Source organism: Ictalurus furcatus, chromosome 29, assembly GCF_023375685.1.
Source record: "Ictalurus furcatus strain D&B chromosome 29, Billie_1.0, whole genome shotgun sequence".
Classification (NCBI taxonomy): Eukaryota; Metazoa; Chordata; class Actinopteri; order Siluriformes; family Ictaluridae; genus Ictalurus; species Ictalurus furcatus.
Genome location: NC_071283.1, coordinates 3,614,552 through 3,637,888, shown reverse-complemented (window position 1 = coordinate 3,637,888; position 23,337 = coordinate 3,614,552). Strand labels below are relative to the sequence as shown.

Genomic DNA, 23,337 nt, shown 5'->3' with positions numbered 1-23,337 from the left:
TTCCTAAACATTGTATCCTATGTTGTTTTTTTTTTTAATCTCTTCACCATCAAAGAACAAATTTTGTCTCTTAGAAGGAATAGAATTTTTTTTTTACCACAAAAACATACAACCTAACATTATACATTATATAATATGGCTTTTATATACAAAATTTAAAGGCTATAAAGGTTTTTCAGACTTCTACCAGACACTTGTGCAGACACTAGTAATGTGTAGTTTATTTGCAGAGCATAGAAACACGTTTGAGTGTTTTATGCTGGACAAAACGGTTAATTATATCAAGATCACCAGGCGTGAGGGTTTGCGTTTTTCGGATGAATTGATGTTAAGCTAAGTACTGATGCGAGCTTTTGTATATTTGCGAGATTTGTTGTAAACTGTACTTTATTTTTCACACTTTTATTTGGAATCGCCTAAATAACAGATGCAAAAATGGTCAGTATTTTTGCTCTCATAGGACTCATTTCAGTCATTGCGATCGCAGTGCTAAAACGGAGTGATTACGGGGGTATTAACATGTTTCTCACTGCCCTCACCCTTCTTTTGTCACATTTAATTATCACAATATCCTAAACAAAAGTGTTTGCATCGTTCAGTCCCGTTTATTCTTCGTTATATTCTAATACACCGCTATTAGCGAAACAACCATGCTAACTTATTAGTCAAACTTATCATGCGGTTAGTAGTCCTAGCATTTTTCTTATATATATATATATATATATATATATATATATATATATATATATATATATATATATATATATATATATATATATATATATATATATAACATCTTTAGATTGATCAGAAATCTCATGTATACATTGTGATGACTATCAAGGTGCAACAAATAAACAGTGACACAAAAAACTGTTGTATATTTGCCTTTTTTCTTTCCAGATGTTGGAAAATGCAATAAAAGCTGCAACTTTTAGGTGTAATTTCGAATACATATGACAATTTCTCGTAGCGATTGTGTCATGTATTGACCGGAAAAATGTGTTGTTTTTTAAAAAAAAAAAAAAAAAAAAAAATGTAAACAATTTAAATAAATTATAGAACATGATATATTTCAAATACAATAACTCAATTCACGTGTAGGATGTGCTAAGAGCTCATTTGGTTCAGTCCACACTGGACCATCCTGTGCTTAATATATAATACATACACTTCAGATGTGATAGATGAGATTCTCTGTTATGGATCAGAAGCTGTGCCAGATGTGTTCGAATGTGACTTCTTTTAACTTCACTGACATTCCAGTAACCATGTGATCTTTGTCAATATTGTCTATTTTTAAGCAAGGTTGCCCTAGTTTGCTGATATCTAACTCTATAGTGTGTCTCTGCACATCGCAGACAGCTCACAACGTCTGCAAAAAAAATGCGAACGGTGTGCAAAATAATGTCTGTATACATACGTGTGTGTTCAGAGGAAAGATATTATGAAACAACCAAAGTGTGCATACTCGAAATCGCTCATGAGTGAAATGTAGGCACCTGCTTATTTATCCTGTTTATCATGTGTGCATTGATGCGTGTGTGTGTGAAAGTTTCACAAAAACAATACACACACACACACAAAAAAAGGTCTTCCTTAAGTATGCCTACAAACATGTATTCACTACCGTACCTGGAAATGATCAATCGTCTTTCTCCAATTTAAAATATTTCCTTATAGTTCTTATCAAGGTAAAGCACACACTACTATAGCATAGCTAGATTGTGTATAGATGATTAAAAAAATCATAATATCAATTTATATTCACTAAGAAACTTTTAAATATGTTCTATACACGCGTTTGAATATTCAAATTCGATGTTTTGTACTTTTGATGAAAAAAAATGGATCGTTTTAGATTGTTTGTTTGTTTGTTACATGCAGGTGGTCCCTAAACTGTATGGATGTACAGAGTGAAGGAAGAATTGTTAGATGGAAAACAATTATATGTGAGTTTAATGCGTAAATGATGTGGTCTATGGAGATGGTGGCTTAAAGTAGATGCTTTTAGAGAACTATAGAGGGTACAAACCCCAAAACCACTTCCCAGCTGGAGCTCTCAGCTTTCTCACAATCTTCTGAATCCTACACAAGCTTCACAGAGATGATCTGATCCTTTATGCTTCATGCACATGCACAGTACTGAGCGAAAGGTAACACAAATGCAGTTGTCACAATATCACCAACCCTATCTCACTTAGAGACTATAGTTAACGGGCATTAGATATATGGCAAGCTTGAGGACGTTTTATGTTATTTGGTAAATATACGTATGATAAATATATGACTTCTTGCAGCATTTGGCAGGTAAAAATATACAAGCTAGCAAGGGATAGTGATCATATATATATATATATATGTGTGTATATATATACAAACACAGTCACTGTGATGACCAGAGTTATACAACGTTCCGGCTTCTTCTAGATGGTTGAACCCATGAACCCATCGTACTGTGTTTCCTTTCTTTCGTATGCCAGAAGTGATTGCAGTGTGGTGTATAGAAATATCACACCGAAGCCTGAATAATTCCTCTTCCACTCCTTTAATAAAATGAAGATAAAGGTTTAATAAAGATTTTCTCATCTCCTGTCCCCACAATTCAGTCCAATCATACTTTGTTTCAGAACATTAACGCGTAGCAGCAATGTGTGTGTGAGAGAAAGAAAGAGAGAGAGAGAGAGAGAGAGAAAGATGATGGTTTGAAGGTTTATGACATGACTTGAACGTTGCATAGGTCAGTTCAGCCTCTCTGCCTAGTGAACACCAGGGTCGGTGAAACACACAATCAACCACAAGCCTCTCTGTCTCTCTCTCTCTCTCTCTCTCTCTCCAACAGGAAACACCTGCAGTGAGCTCTTACCACACAAGCGCTCGCTCACACACACACACACACACACACACTACTAATCACAAACTCTATCACAAACATGCACAGTTGTAATTGTGACAGTTGAGCTGTTGTGTCAGAGATGATACATTATCAGTTCATTATCAGTTCTACTTCACGCGTGCATACGTATGTACATGCAGTGTGATCAAAGTGCTGGCGTACCATTGACACCTGCCAACATGGAGCGAACGCAAGAGGCTTGACGCTATGTAACTCTTAATGTTAGTTTGAGTCGTGTTGCAGTGTGTTTGTGCAAAGAGACCAGTCTAGACCAGTCTAAATGTGGCGCTTTTATCACTTTAGGTATTATTTCTCCGCTCAATCATTCTTCTTTACAGTCACTCCGAAGACATTGAAGACCACGTGGCCTAACCCACAATCATCCTTTTTTTTTTTTTCTACTGTATGTGTCATGTGTGAGAAGTGACTGCAGTGGTGTGTCTTTAAATATTACACAGAGCTCTGAATCATTCTTCATCTGCTTCTGGTTTCACAGCAACACCTCCAGTTTTCCATCTCCAACACCATCGATCCTTCATGCATGCCTGCATGTAATGCCTCAATATGGTTATGATTACTTTTACAATGGAGTTGTACAACGCGATTTTATGATGTCTGAAAGTGCACATACAGTGCCTGGCATAAGTGTTCACCTCCGTTAAACTTTTCCACATTTTGTAGCGATACAGCCGGAAACTGAAATGGACTTAATTGGGATTTTTACCATTTGATTTACACAAGGTCTGTAATTGTCTTCCGCAGGTCAGTACGCACTAGAACCACTTTGGGTTGCAGTTACAACTGTCTTCTGAGTTGTGTCTCTATCAGCTTTGCACATCTGGATCCTGATATTTTCGCCTGTTCTTCTTAACAAGATTGCTCAAGCATTGTATGAGGGAATGAAGAGATTGAAGTCTTGGCAAAGATTCTCAGATGTCCAAAAAAAAAAAAGTAGGGACAGTGTGGAACATGCTAATCAAAACATTGTGATTTGTAAATGTAGTTTAACTTGTATTTAAACAGCAGATGTATAAAGACAAGGTATTTGATGTTTGACCTAATCAACTGCATAGTTGTTTTTTTTGTGTGTGTTTTTTTTTAAAGATAAACTTTTATTTTGAAATTGATGCATGCAACACATTCCAAAAAAGTTGGGATGGGGGCAATTTAGGACTAATAGGGATGTGACAAGTTGAAACAGGTGAGGCAATCGTCTAATCATAGTATATAAGGAGCCTCCAAAAAATGCCTAGTCATTCAAGAGCAAGGACGGGTCGAGGCTCGCCAATCTGGCAACAGATGCGTCGGCGAATAATCCGACACTTTGAGAACAACATTCCCCAAAGATAAATCGGTAGGATTTTTGGCATTTCACCTTCTACAGTGCACAATATAATTAAAAGATTCAAGGAATCCGGTCAAATCTCGGTAAAGGGCGAGGCCGAAAACCACTTCTGAATGCTCGTGATCTCCGATCCCTCAGACGTCACTGTCTTAAAAACCGTCATGAGTCTGTAACGGACATCCTGACATGGGCTCAGGAATACTTTGGTAAACCTTTGTCAGTCGACACCATCCGCCGCTACATCCACAGATGCAAGTTAAGGCTTTACTATGCAGAGCAGAAGCCGTATATCAACACTGTACAGAAGCTCCGCCCACTTCTCTGGGCTCGGTCTCATCTGAGATGGACAGTAGCACAGTGGAATCGTGTTTTGTGGTCCGACGAGTCGATATTTCATTCATATATATATATATATATATATGAATGGGGGAACATGAATAAGTGTTATTAAAAGAAAAGCTGATGTTACACGGCGGTAAACAGTCGACTGTCCCAACCTTTTTTTGGAGTATGTTGCAATCATCAGATTTGAAAGGAGTGTATATTTTCAAAAATAAATTCAATCCACAAAGTAAAACATCAAACAATGTGTTTTCAATATAGTACAGGGTGTACTGAATTTTCAAATGACTCTTCTGTTTGTTTTTTTGCATTATGCATACTGTCCCAACTTGTTCGGAATTGGGGAATTGTACTTGCCGACGTGATGATTGGCTATCAGCAGGGGGAGCTGTCTATATAACGAAATAGAGGGTGATTTTGCTTCTGTCAGTTTTTTGGCGTCTTACATGTACCCGAACTTCCCTTGAGTAGAACTGGCCAGGCCTGACCTGATCGCTAACACTTCGCCGGGTAGATTTTGTTCTCTAGCTTGCAGCGGACTAGTGTGTGTAGCTGATAACGTGGATAGTTTCCTCAGGGTGAAGAGCCGTGTCCGGCTTCCTCCAAATGTAGCATTTTGTGTCAAGACCACAATGTTCATTTTTGGTCTCATCAAACCAGAGAATGTTTTTCCAAATATTTTACGAGTCTCCAACATACTTTCTTTTTATGACTTTTCTCAAGCCCAGCATTGTGTAGCGTCCAGGTTTTATTTATCCTCTGAAGAGCCTCTCCCATCCGAGAAGCTTTTTCAGAGATTTCCTTGGCTTCTTGGTTGTTTCTCTGACTAAAGCCCCTTGTACCTCGTCAATGCCTTTATACGGATGGCCTCCTTTAGTCTGAGTTGGTTGTGCAATGTTCTTTATATGTTTCATGAATAGATTTAATGGTGTTCTGTGGATTGTTCAAAGTATGGCATATTATTTTAAACGACCAAACCCTGATCGATACGTTTCACCAGTGGACACACCAGTGAATGAAAGCACACCCACCTCATGCTCTCAAGCTCACACAGTGTTCACACAGTAACTGCTCTGTAACCTGTATGTGTGATTATGAAACACCATTCTGATTTCTAAACAGTTTAAGTCTAAAGTCATGGAGTGTGCACAATCACCATTTATAAACTAGATAGAAATGAATGGCAATCCTGTAAACATTTACTTTGTTGTGTAACAGTGTAAAAACAGCCTACAACCTCTGCTCATTACTATAACTGAAAAGCTTTTAGAGCATCATGGGAAATGTAGTTCACAAAAGCATCTCGCATAAGGGGGAGGGCCATGGGAGCAGTGAGTGAGCGAGAGATTGTAAGTGAATGAGGTAGAAGAGCATGATGACTTGAGAAGAACCACTTCCTGTCTCACTACTCTGATCTCTCATCTCAGAGCTAGCTATACTCTGCGTGTGTGTGTATGCGCGTGTATGCGTCTTTGACTAAGATGTAGGCAGTTGAGGGGGTTGTGAAATATGAGTGGGTTGAAGTTTAAGCAATTTCATCAAAGAGACCTCAAAATAACTGACACAAACTGAGCACTTCAACGATTCATAAATAACACATCATAAATAAATAAAACAAAGAACATCTCTATCGTTGAATTTGATGAGTAAAGCTATGTGCTGCTGCTTGCGTTTGAATGGGACTGTAGCCTCTAGTTTTCAGTTATATTTGTAATGACTTGACATTTAAAAACTTGGAGAAGTAATGCAATAATAATAATAATAATAATAATAATAATAATAATAATAATTTGCGTTACACTCTTTCACTCTTATATGGTGACAATCAGTACACTGTAACAACAGAGCTGTGTATGTTTTGTCTGCCTCAAAAGTAAAATGAGTTTACAATTTATAAGGTGCAGTGTTTATACAACTCCAATTCCAAAAAAGCTGGGACGCCGTGTAAAATGTAAATAAAAACAGAATGCAATGATTTGCAGATCTCATGAACCCATATGTTATTCACAGTAGAACATAGAAAACATATCAAATGTTTAAACTGAGGAAAATGGACCGTTTTAAGGAAACAGTAGGGTCATTTTGAATTTGATAGCCACAACACGTCTCAAAAAAGTTGGGACAGGGCCAACAAAAGGCTGGAAAGATAAGTGTTACTAAACAGAAACATCTGGAGTCAGATTATGATTTGTAATGTTTTCCTTTTGTTTGGGTGTGTAATGGATCTGTTTGTGTGATGTGTACGATCTGCAAAGTCACAGAGCTCATAGTCTCCCCTAAAGGGATTTATTTAATCGACCAGAAAACACCGCTCCAGACCTGCCCAAAACGCCTCATTCGAAGTCTAGATATTACTTCCGCGAAAGTCTACGTCACTATGTGAACTATTAGCATAATCCCGCCCAAAGGCAGGCGTGAAGAAAGAAGGCGAGGCTTCGGTGAATTGTTCGGCGCCATGTCATGGAGACGCTCTGTGTTTCGTGCGAAAGCAAAACACTTCTGTAAACGGACGAGATTAGGAATCAGTGGTTACTGTTTATTTACAACGCTGTTCCTGAGCAGTACAACCCAAACGTTTACTAGTGCAAAGCGCTTTTTACGGAGGACAGCTTCCTGAACCTGGGCGAGTACAACGCAGGCTACACACGAAGTCTACTCCTGAAAGCGGGGCGATTCCCACTTTGCTCTGACAAAGCTGTGTACGTAGCATAGCTTTGCGCTTAACAATGCGTCGGTAAGGTAAGAGAGTTCCAAAATAAAAACTTCCCACTGTGAAACGTTCTGCTCAAGTCGTGATTGCAAACTTGCCTCCGCTTGATCTGCTCGATCATCCGCATTTTCAGAATCTGACACGAACCGATACGGTAAACCCGACGACATGTTGCTTAGGAGCTTAGAATCGCTTTAGAAGCCTCGGATGCTGAAGCTGTCCCGAGCGGCGTTACATTTCCGGCACACGCTTGAGCTTTTTGGCCAATCACAACGTGACGGGCCAGCTGGCCAATCAGAGCACTCTGGGCTTTTCGAAAGGAGGGGTTTTGGAGAAATTGGAGTGGGAATAGAGGCGCTGCGAGAATGTACAATATATCACAAATAATGCGTTTTTTGAACATTAAAGCATTCAAACGAACATTTAAAAAACGTTTAAAAATCATATGACCCCTTTAAGTAAAGTGTTACCAGATATTATAAGATGAGATATAGTACTTTTTTGCTGTAGGCTGTGACTTCAACAAATACTGTACATTAAATTTGACATTGTTCTGAGTACTGTAACACGTAGTGCAAAGCTAAACCTGTGGTTGCAGTACATGATTTTAACTGGTTACCTTAGTTACTCAGTGAAAAAGGGTGTGTGTGTGTGTGTGTGTGTGTGTGTACATGCACGCTATGTGATACCCCAGGTCTTATTCCACAGGCACAGGGAGAGTGACATTCAGGCCTTAGCCTCTGTATGTACTGTGCTGTCTCCTAAACCTGTCTCAGCCTTTAAGAGACCCATTGGGCTTTTTTTTTTTTACCGCCAGTACAATGTGTAGCCCCTACTGAGGCACTTGTTTTGCTCTTTCCTTATTTAACTATTAAAAGGAAGATGAAGGTCTGTGTTTTTGGGCTTCTTATTAGTATGCATCTGCATGGTGAGTAATGATTAGCGTTCTTATTTTATATGCATGAAAGTGAAGGCTGTATTTTAATGTGAGTACTGTCAAATATATATAATTTTATAATGTCGTACATTTTTTTTTGACCATGTATTTAGTTTTCAGGCTAAATATTGTGCCTTAGACATCCCGATGCAGAATAAATACTGTATGTAGTTTGCCTTCTTAAAGTTCCTCTTCCTCCCATCATTTGGTTTAAAGACTTTGAAGATTTGTATACATGCTTGATTAAAAATGTTGTCATGCAATTTGTATATATATAAAATGATATATATATATAAAATGTCTTTATATCGCATCACGTTTGACTCGATCGGTCAACGGGTATCAATTCATTTTCTATAAAAACTGCTCTGGAAGTAGTTCCGGCTGCAAGGCAAATCACAGGTTTATATTAATGTGCTCATGCTAATATGTTAGTATAGTAACAACTTACAGAGTAACTTGCCTAGCAGGCACTCCACATAAACAGCTTAAAAAGATGAGAAGAGATGTTTAATTTCTAAGAGGTGTCTTTAGTAAGAGTCAACCATGACTGGGAGTCCAAGAGAACAAAATTGGCCATGCTCTCTCTCTCTCTCTCTCTCTCTCTCTCTCTCTCTCTCTATATATATATATATATATATATATATTCCTATGACTATACACTGTTATGTTTTATTCCCTACTTAACTTAATCATTATCTTGGTAAAAGTTTTTTTTTTTTTTTCATGGATAAAAGCAATTTATTCATCATTTGAAAATAATTTGTGTCTTCACAAAACGCAAGACAGTTAACTTGTAATTCCTCAAGTATGTGCGTGTGGCGGTTTTTTTTTCTCATTGCATGTCCACTCGGGAGAATCCTCATTTCTTCGTTGCCCTTTTTGTGCACTACGTCTTATACTCTATATGAAAAACAAACCAGTGTAAAATCCACTTGTCCTACCTCTCTTTCTGCCTCGCTTTACTGCAGTGGTGCTATCTGCTCAGGGCCGCTACGCTCAGAAGCTGCTGAACACGCTGATGGAGAATTATACTAAAGCTCTGAGGCCTGTGGAGGACACGGACAAGGCTCTCAATGTTACATTGCAGATTACACTCTCGCAGATCAAAGATATGGTGAGGTCACACCCCACTTACACACATACACACGTATTATAAACAATTACTGCAGGCCTATTGAGACGGTGAGAAACCTCGCAGCTCTAAGCATTTTCTCTCATATTGAGGTCAACAGGATCAAACAAAACACCGCCTACAACATCCTTCTGGTCTTCTTGTGGTTGATTTGTGTACAGTATTCGCTGAGCCCTTCCGCCTGCAGTGATAAAAACCACATACTCTAGTGTATATAACAGATTTTAGGTCATAACCTCGTCATAGACCTGTACTTCACTGCTTAGGTTACAGGTGCATTGAATGGCCAACTCAAAGGATTCATCGGTTGTTCCTCTGAGGGGAACCTGAATGGTTGTATGTACAACCCTACAGTTTTCTGATCAATAAAAGTTCTAAGTAGAACTCTATCTCAGTCAGTCTCTTATTTTGTGACTATGTGCCTATGTAGCATTTACACCTGCTGTCCACTTTATTAGGAACCCCTGTGCACCTAGTCTTTTATAGAATGAACCAATCATTCAATCATGTGGCAGCAGTGCAATGCGTAAACTCAGGCAGATACATGTCAAGAACGTCAGTTGATATTCACAGCAAACATGAAGAATGGGGAAAACTGTGATCTCGGTGACTTTGACCGTGGCATAGTTGCTTGTGCCAGACAGGCTGGTTCGAGTATTTCAGAAACTGCTGATCTCCTGGGATTTTCATGCACAACACACTCTAGACCAGAGGTTCTCAACCTTTTGTAACTAAAGCCCCACCAAGCCTCGCCTATCATGTGGCACGCACCCCACCCCCGCCATATTGGAGGAGACCATGTATAATGATTATCTATCTATCTATCTATCTATCTATCTATCAATCTATCTATATATATACCTAATCTAGATAGGTAACTGTTATGATTTTTTTTAAAAACTTATGACTTTTATAAAACTATATAACGGACAGGTGTGGAACATAAATGATCCAAAATGTTTCTGAACACTATAACTACGTTGAACAAGAGAACTAGGCTGTAATAATGTGAATTATTTTACATGAGAAACACGTTGCATTCCATTCACCAGTCCTCAGCAGTCATTGTACCTACCAAACTCTGTTCACTTAGGGTTCATTTTCACTGGAATGGATTGACAGGATTCATTTGCACTGCACATTCCTTTACAGCCTTCAAGAAATGCCTGAAGTCTCAGATCGTCCGAGCGCACTTGACTGTTACCATTTGATCCTTTAGCACTCTCCCTCTGAGGGTAGGCATGTTTATCTAGATATGTTTTTATTAACTGTGCTGTTATCTGATGAGGTGATAGACGTTGCTTGTGGTTACTCGGCACATCAGTACAGTCTGCTATGTGACCAGCATCTGCAGAGTCCCTCAGATGTTTAGTTCAAACTCTGTTGGTAGAATATTAATTCTGCCTCACCTGTATATATATATTTATTTTTTTCCTTTTTAAGCTATATTTAGATTCCACGCTGGTTTATATCTTTGGAAAAATATTCCATTCTTATAAATGAATGGAAATGTGCAAATGTTTTATTAGCAAAGGCCTTATTCGCAACAAAAGACTGTAAAAGAGATGACACCATGAAACATGACTGTGTAATTGGTCTTGCTATTTTAAGCTCATTAAGTGTATTTCTAGCATTATCAAACACAATCAAATATTAATCTGCAGATCTAACCGAGAACTTTCCACTAGCTGGGTTTGGTTTCTGAAAAACCCTGATTAGAGAAATGCTTCCTCTGCTCTTCAATTCATTTCACAAAAGCATTGTAGCTTGTCTTTTGGGTTCTGGTGTGAGAGTAGCAAGTTGAAAATAGTGTGTAAAAAGTAATTATAATTTCATTGGCAGCAATCATGCACCTTATGATCTTACACAACATCAGTCACAGTCTAACTTTCTTGTCAGGTAAATGGTTTGTCTGACAAATGGAACAATCTCACTCTTAGACACTCATGATATCTTTTTCAGATCAATGAATGAACTGTCTAGTACTAGGAGTAGTATGTTTCAGGTGCAGACAGCTACAGTTGTGGGTAATACTTTAATTAAAGATGACAGACAGCGAATAAATCCAAAAAAAAAACAACCCAGTTCATCATTTAGTAAAAAACAGGCAGAAGGTCACAAACAGGATATCCAAGGCAAAATCACAAAAACCAGGAAAACAACCGAGATCAAAAACCATGAACGTGAACACAGATCAAAGGCTTGGTACAGATCAGATGAATAAGAGAGCTGAGCAGATTCTTTGCAATGAATGAGAGTGTGCTTATATAGTGGTCAGTGGTGATTAAGTCTTCGAGTGTGGACACAATCAGTAATTGGGTGACTGTGAATGTGACGATGAGTGAGATGATTGAGTGTTGTAGTCCTTGGTGGCCATACGTTTAAGCCGGCTAAATGACCTCCCTCCCCCCCAAGAACTCAATCCAGGATCAGGGTTCTTCTTAGGCCTACCTCGTGGACGGTGCCTAGTTCTCTCCGAGTGTCGGGCATAGAAATCCCTTCAGAGAAGGGGATTACGGATGTCACATGCTGGGGGGAACCCCTTTTGCTAGGAGAACTGAAAGTATGGACTTGAGGCTTGATACGTGGAAGGAGGGGGTAAGGAGGCAGTGACGTGGTAGGGCTAGCTTATATGTGACTTCATTTATGCACTGGAGGATTTTGTATGGCCGAATGTAACAATGAGTTAGCTTTCTGCAGCTATGTGTGATCTTGATATCCATGGTGGAGAGCCAATCTCCAGGCTGATACTGGGGAGTGTCACCCTGGTGTAAGTCAGCAAACTCTTTGTTACTTTGGACCACTTGTTCTAAACGTTGATGAATGCTTTCCAACACTTGTTCACTCCACCATGAAAATTAGGAATGGCAGCAGTTCTCTATTTTGTTCGGTGGGAGTGAGCTTCTTGACGTAGGCCACTGGGTGCAGATTGGGTTTTTATCCAAATGTTAAATGTTTAGTTTTAGAGGCATTCAATTCCACTACAAAGGGTTTTGATGGGTCACGGTGTTCCAGGACGGGTGCCGTAATGAGGGCTTCTTTAAGGTGTTGTGATGCTTGGTCGGCTGCTGAGTTCCACTTCAGTTTTTTGGGGCTTTTTTTTTTATTTTTTATTATTTTTTTTTTTTTTACAAAAGCACTGTTAAGGATCTGGTAATGGAGCTGAACCCTCTATAGAAATTAGCAAAGCTGAGGAATCTTTTTAGCTCTTTGACTGTGGTGTGAAACAACACTCTAGCTATGTGGAATTCACATTTTTCACACTTGATGTACAAGTGATTTCTGTGGAGATGAGAAAACTTGTTTGAAATGGTTTACATGGGCTTCCCAGAACAGTGAGTAAATTAGGATGCCATGAATGTACACTATGATGAACTTTCGCAACATGTCTCTGAGCATGTCATTTATTAGGCATTGAAATACAGAAGGTGCACGAGAAAGCTTGTGTGGTATTACGCAGTACTATTAGTGACCAGAGGTGGTGCTAAATGCCATTTTCCACTCATCCCCTATGGATGAGGTTGATAAAAATGAAATCGTAAGCACTGCCAAGTCTTACTTGGTGAGTATTTGGGCTTCTCTGAGTTCCAGGGCAGATGAGAATAGTAGTAGAGGATAACAATATTTAATAGAGTTTTGGCTTAACCCTCTATAGTCAATACAGGGCTTGAGACCTCCTCCTTTTTTCTACACAAGAAAATAATCCAGCTGATGCTGGTGAAGTGGAGTGTTGAATGTAGCCCTGCATGAGGGCTTCGTTGATGTACTCCTGCACAACTTGGTTTTATGTGGTTGAGATGGAGTAGATGTGGTTTCTGGGAGGCATGGTCATAGGAATGATGGGGAGGTAGACCACTAGCTGTGGTTTTGCTAAACACCTCTACATATTTTTGATATTGAGGTAGGATTCCCATTTGCAGGGGGGGTTGGGACTCTCAACAGAGGTTGAGGTGGTCTTCTTACTGAGGGTACATGGAGACAAGTATCCATCAACATCAGGATCACGATCAGGATCAAAGGCTTGGTACATCAGAAGAATAACAGAGCTGAGACGATACTTCACAAGGAATAGGAGTGTTGTGTGTGCGTAAATAGTAGTGAGTGATGATTGAGTCCAGGTGTGTAATAAGTAATCGGGTGACTGTGAATGTGACAGTGAGTGAGATGGCTGGGTGTCGTAGACTTGGCGGCTATACTTGTAGGCAGTGGTGTGTTCTGGGAAATGGAGTTCGACACTGATTCCGGTATTGACATTACACTATGTAAGTATGAAACATGAAACGTTTACTAAAATGTCTGCCACATGCTGACCCTGACTTTTAGTAAATCATTAATTTACTAATAAAATTTATGTTAGTGATGAACGATGTAATCATGATTGAAAAATATAATGTTCCAGTTAATACACTTAATACATTTTAAATAATAACAAATAATAAACTGCTTCAATAAAACGGGTCTTGATAGAGGACTAAGACTTTTGGAGCGTTGCCTACATGCCTTAGAACAGCATTATTTCTGAAACTGTTTCTCATTATTATTATTCAGAAATCACCAAAATTTGATTGGTTTGCACGATTAATTGTCTGTTGATGGCAAATTTCTGCATTTATCATTTTCTCTTCGTTGACAGGATGAGAGAAATCAGGTGCTGACCACATACTTATGGGTGCGGCAGGTCTGGCATGATGCGTACTTACGCTGGGATAAAGATGAGTATGATGGCCTGGAGGTCATCCGCATCCCTAGCAATCTGGTCTGGAGACCTGACATTGTCCTTTACAACAAGTAAGCCAGTTTATAATCCTTACACAAGATATAGTAGCTTCTATCAAAGGAACACACATACTCTCTCATAAGATATATCGGTAGCAATAATTCCACATTTTAGAATAAAACAATACATCTCGGATAAAGTAGCAACACAGATCATTGTTTCAGAGTTACTCAACTTACACGAAGCAAAATTTCAGAAATATAGATAGTAGAACTTATTCAGGATATTCCCTTTATTTGAGTAAACATGCTATAATAATATGTAATGCATTGCTGTAGCAATAAAGCCCAAAATCCCATGATGCTGTTTGCGTCCTCCTGATATTCCATTTAAAATAAAGGTAAAAGACATTTAACCACAGGTAAGGTGTTCTTCACGATAACCTATGTGCATAGTTCAGAATAACTTGCATGTTTCTTAAAACATTAATGAAACCACTACAGCACTGAGAAAGCAGTATTTTCGCAGTATTATCACGTGACATCCATTTAACATATCATACCTGAAACATCCTTCCAACCTGAACACATTCACCGCTATGCAATATAATATTTGGAATATTCGAGAAGTCACATGTTCAAAAGGAAGTTGCATTAGCTAAATTTCCTGAAGATCAAGGCCGTAACCACATCCTGAACATTCAGGGGATCAAACCATTTGGTGGGGGTGGGGGTCACAAATGTAATGGTATTTTTTAGTTCTCTGTATAATCAAGGCAGGAATATTTATATATATATACATTATTTATATATACAATGCAAGACCTTTATAGATAGGACCAAAATAACTAAGTAACATTATTTGGGGTTTGGAATGATATAAGTAAGTAAATGATAACATAGGTGAACTATCTTTAACTTTTTGAGCATACAGACTACAGACTAGTATCAAAATACAGTGGTTGCAGACACTTGGGGGTTTATTGTCCAAAAAAGAGGGAAAAAAAGAATACGTTTTTATTTTAATAAATGACTTTGCCCTATATAACCTAAAAACAAGCTTGCGTCAAATCCACACGTTTGATCAAGTTCTAGTTGAAGTCCGAGGGTGATAACTCTCCCACTTTTAGTTTTATGAATCATTTACTGAACGGCTACCAGTAAAGCCAGGTAACCACGTTCATTACATTCATTCACAATATGCACACATGCATTGTCCATCTTCTGAATATATAATATACTGAAAACGGCCCCGCTAATGTTTCTTGTCTGGTCACATTGACAATAATACAATACATCACATGGATCACGTGAATGTTTGCATCCCTGGATATTACCCTCACTTTGAAAATACAACCTCGCTCCCAAATTCTAGAGGGAAAGTAAATGATTGATTAAAAAAATTCTTTCAAGTAAACCATTAGAATGTTCATCATGTCCTCATGCGATTAGCATGAATGCTAGTTAAGCACTTTGTATTTCTACTCTACATTTGCAACTAATAATCACTGGGCCTCATTTATCAAGCTGGATACGGACATATTTATCCGTAAATCTTTTTCCCCTGAGCATTTACACAAGAAATGTGGTATTCCTGAAAATACCATAAATCTGGAAAAATTTTCATATCCTCCTCTTGCTCCTGAGTGTGTGTACATGTACGCTAACGAATCCAAACCTCGACTTGTTCGACTTCAAATCATATAACTCGCATAGATTACTGCACTTTTATACATGATCGAAACTGTCAAAGTTAAATAGCTTATTTTTTTATTACATCTACAGTATTTAGCAGATGCGCTTAATCAGAACGTCTTATAGAAGCGCTTTGTAATCTCGATCCAAAAACAAACCATCATCATGCTAGTTCTATAGGTCAGGGACTAAAAATACCATCGAGAACATTTTGTGAAACCCAGTCATATTATAATATTATTTATATTATTAATATTGACATTAATTAAAGAATATGCGAACACAAACTTTACACGAGAATTAAGATAAATAAAACAAATCATTCAATTATTACAAAAGAAATGCCACTGTATAAGCGGAGGACAGGCCGGTCTGTCCGCGGAGAGCCTTAAACTGTAAACAAACGCCGCAACTGAGGAAAGATTACGCGCACGATTATTTTTCTTAATATTATACGTATATCAATAAATATTTTTTTAGCATAGAAGTGAGTCAAAATAACTTCCACGTCTGTCTTTCAGCCTTTACGGTGATCATTCATTTCATGCTCCCAGCTGTCTGTGCACTTGAATTTTGTGGGCATCACTACATGCAAATGAGCTGTGTCGGAAACAATGCACTTGACTGATGATCAACATATGCATGCAGTGAGAAAGTCAACCTTTCCAAAACTGAATCTGGCAGAAAATTGTAGTTCAGTTTGGCTTACACAAACATTTACACACAACTTTACTTAAGGATTAATAAACGAGGCACGTTGCCAGCAAAAAAAGATTCTGAGGGGCAGTGGTGGCTGATCAGAAGGTCGGGGGTTCAAGCCCTAGCACTGCCAAGCTGCCACTGTTGGGCCCTTGAGCAAAGCCCTTAACCCTCTCTGCTCCAGGGGGCGCTGTATCATGTCTGACCCTGCACTCTGACCCCAGTTTCCTGACATGCTGGGGTATGTGAAGAAAATAATTTCACTCTGCATATGTATATGTGATAAATAAAGACTCATTATCATTAAAACTGAGTTACTGTTGCAATTTTAGAATGATTAAATGCATGGTTTCTTTGACTCAACCTTAAAAAACGATGATAAATTTTCATTATCATTAAGAGTTTCACCCGTATAACAGTAAACCATTATATCAGGTTTTCTCATCAAGCATACATGTTTGAGTAGTGTTATAATCACATAATAAGCTTAATTCTGTAAAATTAAGTTACCATATTTAAAAAATATATATATATATATACAACTGGGAACATATATATGCAAAATCTCTGCCTTGCCTGGTTTCTCTGTCTTTTGTAGCGCCGATGAAGAAGACTCATCAGGCCCTCCTGACACTAATGTAGTGTTACGGTACACGGGTGAGCTCACATGGGATGCTCCTGCAATCACAAAGAGCACATGTGTGGTGGATGTCTCCTACTTCCCCTTCGACAGCCAGCAGTGCAACCTTACTTTTGGCTCCTGGACCTACAACGGCAACCAGGTGATGGAACAGAAAACACACCGATAAATATCTACATACAGTAAATACACACTACAAACATGATTTAATGCCTGTCACATAAGGAAGACTATGTATACCAGTGTTCAGCGTGTCTGTTTCCATACATAGTATCTGAATTTCTAATAATGAACATGAAAAAACTATACTGGAAGCACTTACATATAGTATATCTCGCCACTGGTTCAATCGTGAGATATGTGGACGCTGTAGATTTGTGATCCGGTAAGCCTAAAAAACTTCTCAGGACTCTTATTCACAGTATGCTCATACTATCTTTTCAACACACTTACTTATTGACTTTATTCTTCTACACTTGTATATTGTAATATCATTATTTTTCTGCCCCCTAATCACTCCAGGTGGACATCAACATGGGTGGAATGGAAGGTGGTGACCTCTCAGACTTTGTGGAGAACGTAGAATGGGAATGTCATGGCATGCCAGCGGTCAGGAATGTAATCATGTATGGCTGCTGCTCAGACCCATACCCAGACATCACCTACACAGTGCTGCTGAAACGCCGCTCCTCATTCTATATCTACAACCTGCTCCTGCCCTGCTTTCTAATCTCCTTCCTGGCTCCACTTGGCTTCTATCTCCCAGCTGACTCTGGAGAGAAGGTCTCGCTTGGAGTCACAGTGCTTCTAGCCCTTACTGTCTTCCAGATGATGGTGGCTGAAAGCATGCCACCATCTGAGAGTGTGCCACTCATTGGTGAGTTTGGGGTGGAGTGTTTATTTTTATTAAATATTTTTCTTAGTAACATTTATTAGAAGTTTTTGTTTCAAGTAGGGGAGAAATATTACATCATATAAATATGGCCAACATTGCTCTTCTCAAAGGAGAGAGAGGAATGCTATCTTTTCTACCCTGAGAGCAAGGCTAGTTATACTCTCTTGGACTCCCAGCCATGGATGATGGTGAAATGTCTTCACTATAAAGCAAACATTTAGTTGTGCCACTTGGGAACCCAAAGTTATATTTGTTATCTGTCTTGATTTCCATCCAAAAGATGCATTTTTATTTTAATTTTGCAGTTGATAAAATCTATTAACATGTTAAAAACACTTAATTCTTTTGAGTCTACTTAATATTTTCGAGTTAGGATAACTGATAGAAGTCCAGTGAGTGAACAACTGTAATCTCAGGATCAGTGTCTGGGGCCAGGGTTTTGTAGGTAACATATCACTTGCAAGCTTACAACATTGCTTGCTCAAAAGGATTAAACTCCCCGGCAGGAGAGGTAATTTGCCACCACCGTCTGCGGCCCTGTTCTGTGGATCCGGCCAATAGAAATGGGCCATGAGATGGGTCAGTATTTTATCCTGTCCCAAATGCCCAGCCATGGGATTATGATGAGCTGCATGGAGCAGGAGTTCCTTATGGCTCTTTGGCACTAACAACTGCATCATCTCTTCCTTAGGATGAGTGTCCTGTGTCTTGCGATATATATCGTCTCTAATAATTGCAAAGTAGGGGAAGGAGAACGCAATGTTAGGCTGAACTTCCTAACCGTGGAGGGCATGTCTGAGGGTTTCGTGACACGTCTGCTCCAGCGGAAAATCAATGAGATCAATTCCCCCGAAGGGTGGGGGGGTGGAGCCTTCCTCACCCTCTGTATCTTCCCAATATGGAGCTGATGTCAACGGCCCAGGGAACACCTCCCCAACCAACGCTAGGCACATGCCACTGCTACCGTGCTGCAGGACCCAAACATTTCCCTCACTAATACCTGAAAACCTGACTAATTTGTCCCAAGAATTAAAGCCTCCACTTTATTCTTTTCCCCTGGAATTTAATGATGACTGGCACCAGTTAATATTTGTGAACGTCCCCGTGCGCACACCTCACCTTCACCAATCTGCATTGAATCAGGCTTTGATGGACAGTGGTCTAGTTACACCCTGAGTCCACCAAGGTCTCACTGACACACAATATGCTCCTGCTTGATCAAGCGAGGCTTGTGGTGCATCAGGGATCTGGATCAGTGTTCCTGCTTCCATAAAGGAACGCTGATCCTGGAAATGCCTGGCTTCCCGGTCATGCCTGCGGACCTGCCCAGGCTTTGCACTGGTCCTGGTGGGCGCGGATTGTTCTACATGTATAGATAGAGAGGCAGTTAGAAGAAACATCAGCGGTGAAGGAGCAGGGTTGGAGAAACAATGGGGAGGAAACTAGGTTTTGGGTCTGCTTTTTGGGGCCTGCAGGGCCTCATCGAGGGATGCGGGCTGGTGGCACTGTACCCACGCCCCAGTTCCTGTTGGGAGTCCCGTGACGAATTGCTGCAGTACCACCAGCTTAATGAGCTGTTCCACATCATGCTCCCCTGCCATCAACCACCAGTGACAGGAGTACCTCAGCTGCTACATGTATTTGAAAGAGCGGTCAACTTCAGAGAGCTGCAGTGACTGGAAGCACCAGCGGTGCTCCTAGGGTGTCTGGCCAACGTGCAGTAGAACTGCCCTCTTGTCCCTAAAAGCACAAACAGACACAACTAAGTAGAACGGCGTTAATCCAACACAGGTGAGAATCATCACGCATTACCTGCTGGTTCGGCCCGCCTCCTCTCTATCCACAGCTGATGCTCGACCACACCCCCACTGCCACAAATGTTTCTCAGGACTTATGATGTTTTAGTATGGAAGCTAACCACATAACCCATGGCTGGGAGGTAGCAACTAGTAGGCATTAACGTACAGATAGGTGACAAATTAAAGGAGAAAATTATACTGTACTATATTATATTAAACTATGCTATAACATGCTATACTATACTATAAAAACAAAACAGTACTTGTCTTAGTAAGGTCACAATGAGCCACCAGCTTTAGTGCTGCTTGGCACACATACTACAAGTCTCGAACTGTACTGGAAGGATGAAAACCATTCTTTGCACATATATTCCCTCAACTAATGTTTGGCTTTACATCATTATCTTCATCAAACCTTCAGTGAGCCATCATGTCCTATGAATGGGGGAGAGTCATCCTGGAAGAGACCACTCCCATCAGGACAGAAATTTTTCTTCATAGGATAAAGATTGTATGTCAGAGTAACTTATCATTGATTTGTAGTGACACGTCCTTCTTAGGGGACACGTAGACCTCAAGCACGCCTGAAAAATACCCTCCTGCAGCATACAGAGCCACTAGACCCATTCAGTGTACGCATCAAGCAATCAGTCCTGTACCATTGTTTTAATGCTCTTTATTCTACTAAATCTATATTCTCTTCCTCCTGCTTTCTCATCTCCTTCATGGTTCCACTTGGCTTCGACCTCCCAGTGAGTTTAGTTTGAGGATTATTAACACTTATAAGAAGAATTTTTGTTTGATATCTCTGTTCTAAACCTCCAGTACAGTAATATACCTATCTATTTACTGCTGTCTTTCCCATAGATCTAAATACAGATCTCACCTTAGTCAGATCTTGGAGTACATTTGTCTGGAAATATCTCTAATTACTGATTCTCCACTAATTTATTCAGGGTTTCCCTTTAATTTGTCACCCATATATAGGTAGAACATATAAGATGGTTTTAGGATTTAAGCTTTAAGTACTTAAAGTGCACGACTCAGGAATGTAAAATGTTTAATGTCTGTAATGTTTAGATGTTAAAATACTGGATGTTTCTACGAATGATGTAAAGTATAAGAGCACAAAGAAGTAAGAAGCAAAATTCTATTTGGAGCCTGCATTATGTTAATGTGTACATGCAATGATGTGCTCATTTGCTGCATGTTCTTATGTCACAGGTAAGTACTACATAGCAACAATGACAATGATTACAGCCTCCACCTCATTGACAATCTTCATCATGAACATTCACTTTTGTGGTGCCGAAGCCAAACCGGTGCCCAACTGGGCCAAAGTCCTAATTATTGACTACATGGCGAAGATTTTCTTTGTGTATGAAGTAGGAGAGAACTGCACTACTCCTCAAAGTGAACGTGGCCCACCGTTTGTAGAGGACCCACTGGCTAGTCTTGAAAATTATGACTATTTCTCCACCAGTTTTTACAGCAATCATCTACATGATGGGTCTGTTAATCAGTATAACAGGTATAATAACTGTGGCAGAGATTGTCACTATGCCAGAAATCCCCAGTCAAATGGCTACCATTTCAACGCCCTACATATGGCACATATACCACCACAGTTCTCATCGAGACAGAAAATACACCAGCCGAATTACATACACCACATTGGGCGAGATGGTAACGCGGTTAACCTGAAGGAGGGGAAACTGAAGCAAAGTGATCTCTCTATTCCTGAAAAACTCAATGGGTACACGTATGAGCATAGCACCAGCGAGTACACCAAACCATACACGATGGAAGACTACAGTAAAAAGACAGGCACAGAAGAGTGCACATGTATGTGTGCTCAGCACCAAAAAGTGGTGCAGAACATTGAGTACATCGCCAATTGCTTTCGGGAACAAAGGTCAAACCAGGCCAAAGGAGCAGAGTGGAAGAAGGTTGCTAAGGTAATGGACAGGTTTTTCATGTGGGTGTTCTTCATCATGGTCTTTCTCATGAGCATCCTCATCATGGCCAAGGCATCCTGAGATCAGTTGATACGAGTTGTGTCCACATATTGAATGAAGACTGGAGTAATGTTTAGAGACATCCATTCCAAAGAAGATTAAAACGATAAAGTAGAAAGTGATGAAAACTGATCCTTACTGTTCCACACGTAAGTTCTTAAAGCATTCCTAGTAGAATACTACTAACTATGCAATAGAACCCATATCCTGTAGAACTGGTGAGAAATGAGTGATGGATTATTGGTGTAAACTGAATAAAATATGAAATGTAAGTTGCCGCCTCACACCTCCAAGTTCTTCATGTACGTGGGTTTCTTTGGGGCGCTCTGGTTTCATCCCATGCCAGTAGGAGGAACGGTTACTCTGAATTGCCCCTAAGTGTGAATGAGTGTGTCACATTGGTTTAGGATCCACCACGACCCTGATCAAGATAAAGCGTTTACTCAAGACGAATGAATGAATGATGACATTTTTTTTTTTTAAATCATATTTTCCTCTGTATGTTTTCAAGGCATTACAGTAAACTGTATTAAAATGCATTTATTAAATTGCTTCTTGTTTTTCTCCGGATGTACATATAAACATATTTCCCATTCACATCCCTATGACTTTACATTCTTAAAAGGTAAGCATGTTACACTTTGTCTTTCGTCTGTGCTTTCATTCTCTATAGCCACTCAAATATAATGTGGACGTTTAAATCTTAATATAAAGTATATAACAGTTAAAGTGAAGACATGTTTCAATGTGTGTGTGTGTGAGAGAGAGGTAAATTAATCTGTTGGCAAGGACACATAAATAATATATAATTAACCTCAAGTGCACAAACCCATCAATAATTTATAAACTAATTAACTAATTAAAGTATATTTACAGTCCTTCAATGTTGAGAAGAAAACCACTGTACACGCCCCAACACACGAAGAGTAAAATCTAAAATACTCCAAGTAAAATCACTCTGCACTACTCACTTAATCCTTTGACAGAGAAACACTGCTGTACATTGCCATCCTCCATTCAAAGAAGGGAAGCGATTAAGCTACGCTCCCCTCCGAAAGTACTGGAACGGCAAGGCCGATTTTGTTTAACGCAACATGAAACCTAGATGTGAATACCAGGAAATAAAAACTGCAACCCTATGTTTGTCTTTTGACCTCACACCAAAATGTCTTTGGTGTGTAGTGCGAACAAATTCTAAAGGGCTCACAAACTTTCAAGCTCCACGGTATATATAATGACGGTCTGGGTGATATGATTACACGATCGCACAGACATGTGATAGCACATTTATTGCACGGATTCGTTTTTGTGTTCATTATTAACTGTGCATCTTAAAAAGCGCTGAGGAACGGAAAGTCAAGTAATGTTTCACGTGGTCTTTGCAGTAGTATATCAGCATTTAATTGCAATAACAACACAGATTAAAATAGATATGCCCTGTATCCGTTTTTGTTTGGACTTTTTTTCCAACTTTGTTTCTTTTGTCCTGCACATTCCTACGTAATCCTTA

General features: G+C 39.4%; 1 protein-coding gene across 1 annotated transcript; it reads left to right on the top strand.

Moving 5' to 3' along the window:
• The first annotated feature begins 8,208 nt into the window (after positions 1-8,208).
• chrna9a (cholinergic receptor, nicotinic, alpha 9a) lies at positions 8,209-22,600 on the top strand. Its single transcript, XM_053618783.1, has 6 exons — positions 8,209-8,221; positions 9,202-9,347; positions 13,999-14,153; positions 17,074-17,257; positions 17,638-17,992; positions 21,034-22,600. The coding sequence occupies exons 1-6, from the start codon at positions 8,209-8,211 to the stop codon at positions 21,846-21,848; spliced, it is 1,668 nt and encodes a 555-aa protein (XP_053474758.1). The 3' UTR covers positions 21,849-22,600.
• Positions 22,601-23,337: the final 737 nt, after the last annotated feature.

Bases quoted from the DNA above. Each gene is read 5' to 3' on its own strand.
- chrna9a (XM_053618783.1), top strand. The intron at 14,154-17,073 runs GTAAGCCAGTTT...TGTCTTTTGTAG, and splicing joins GACATTGTCCTTTACAACAA to CGCCGATGAAGAAGACTCAT. The intron at 17,993-21,033 runs GTGAGTTTGGGG...CTTATGTCACAG, and splicing joins TGAGAGTGTGCCACTCATTG to GTAAGTACTACATAGCAACA.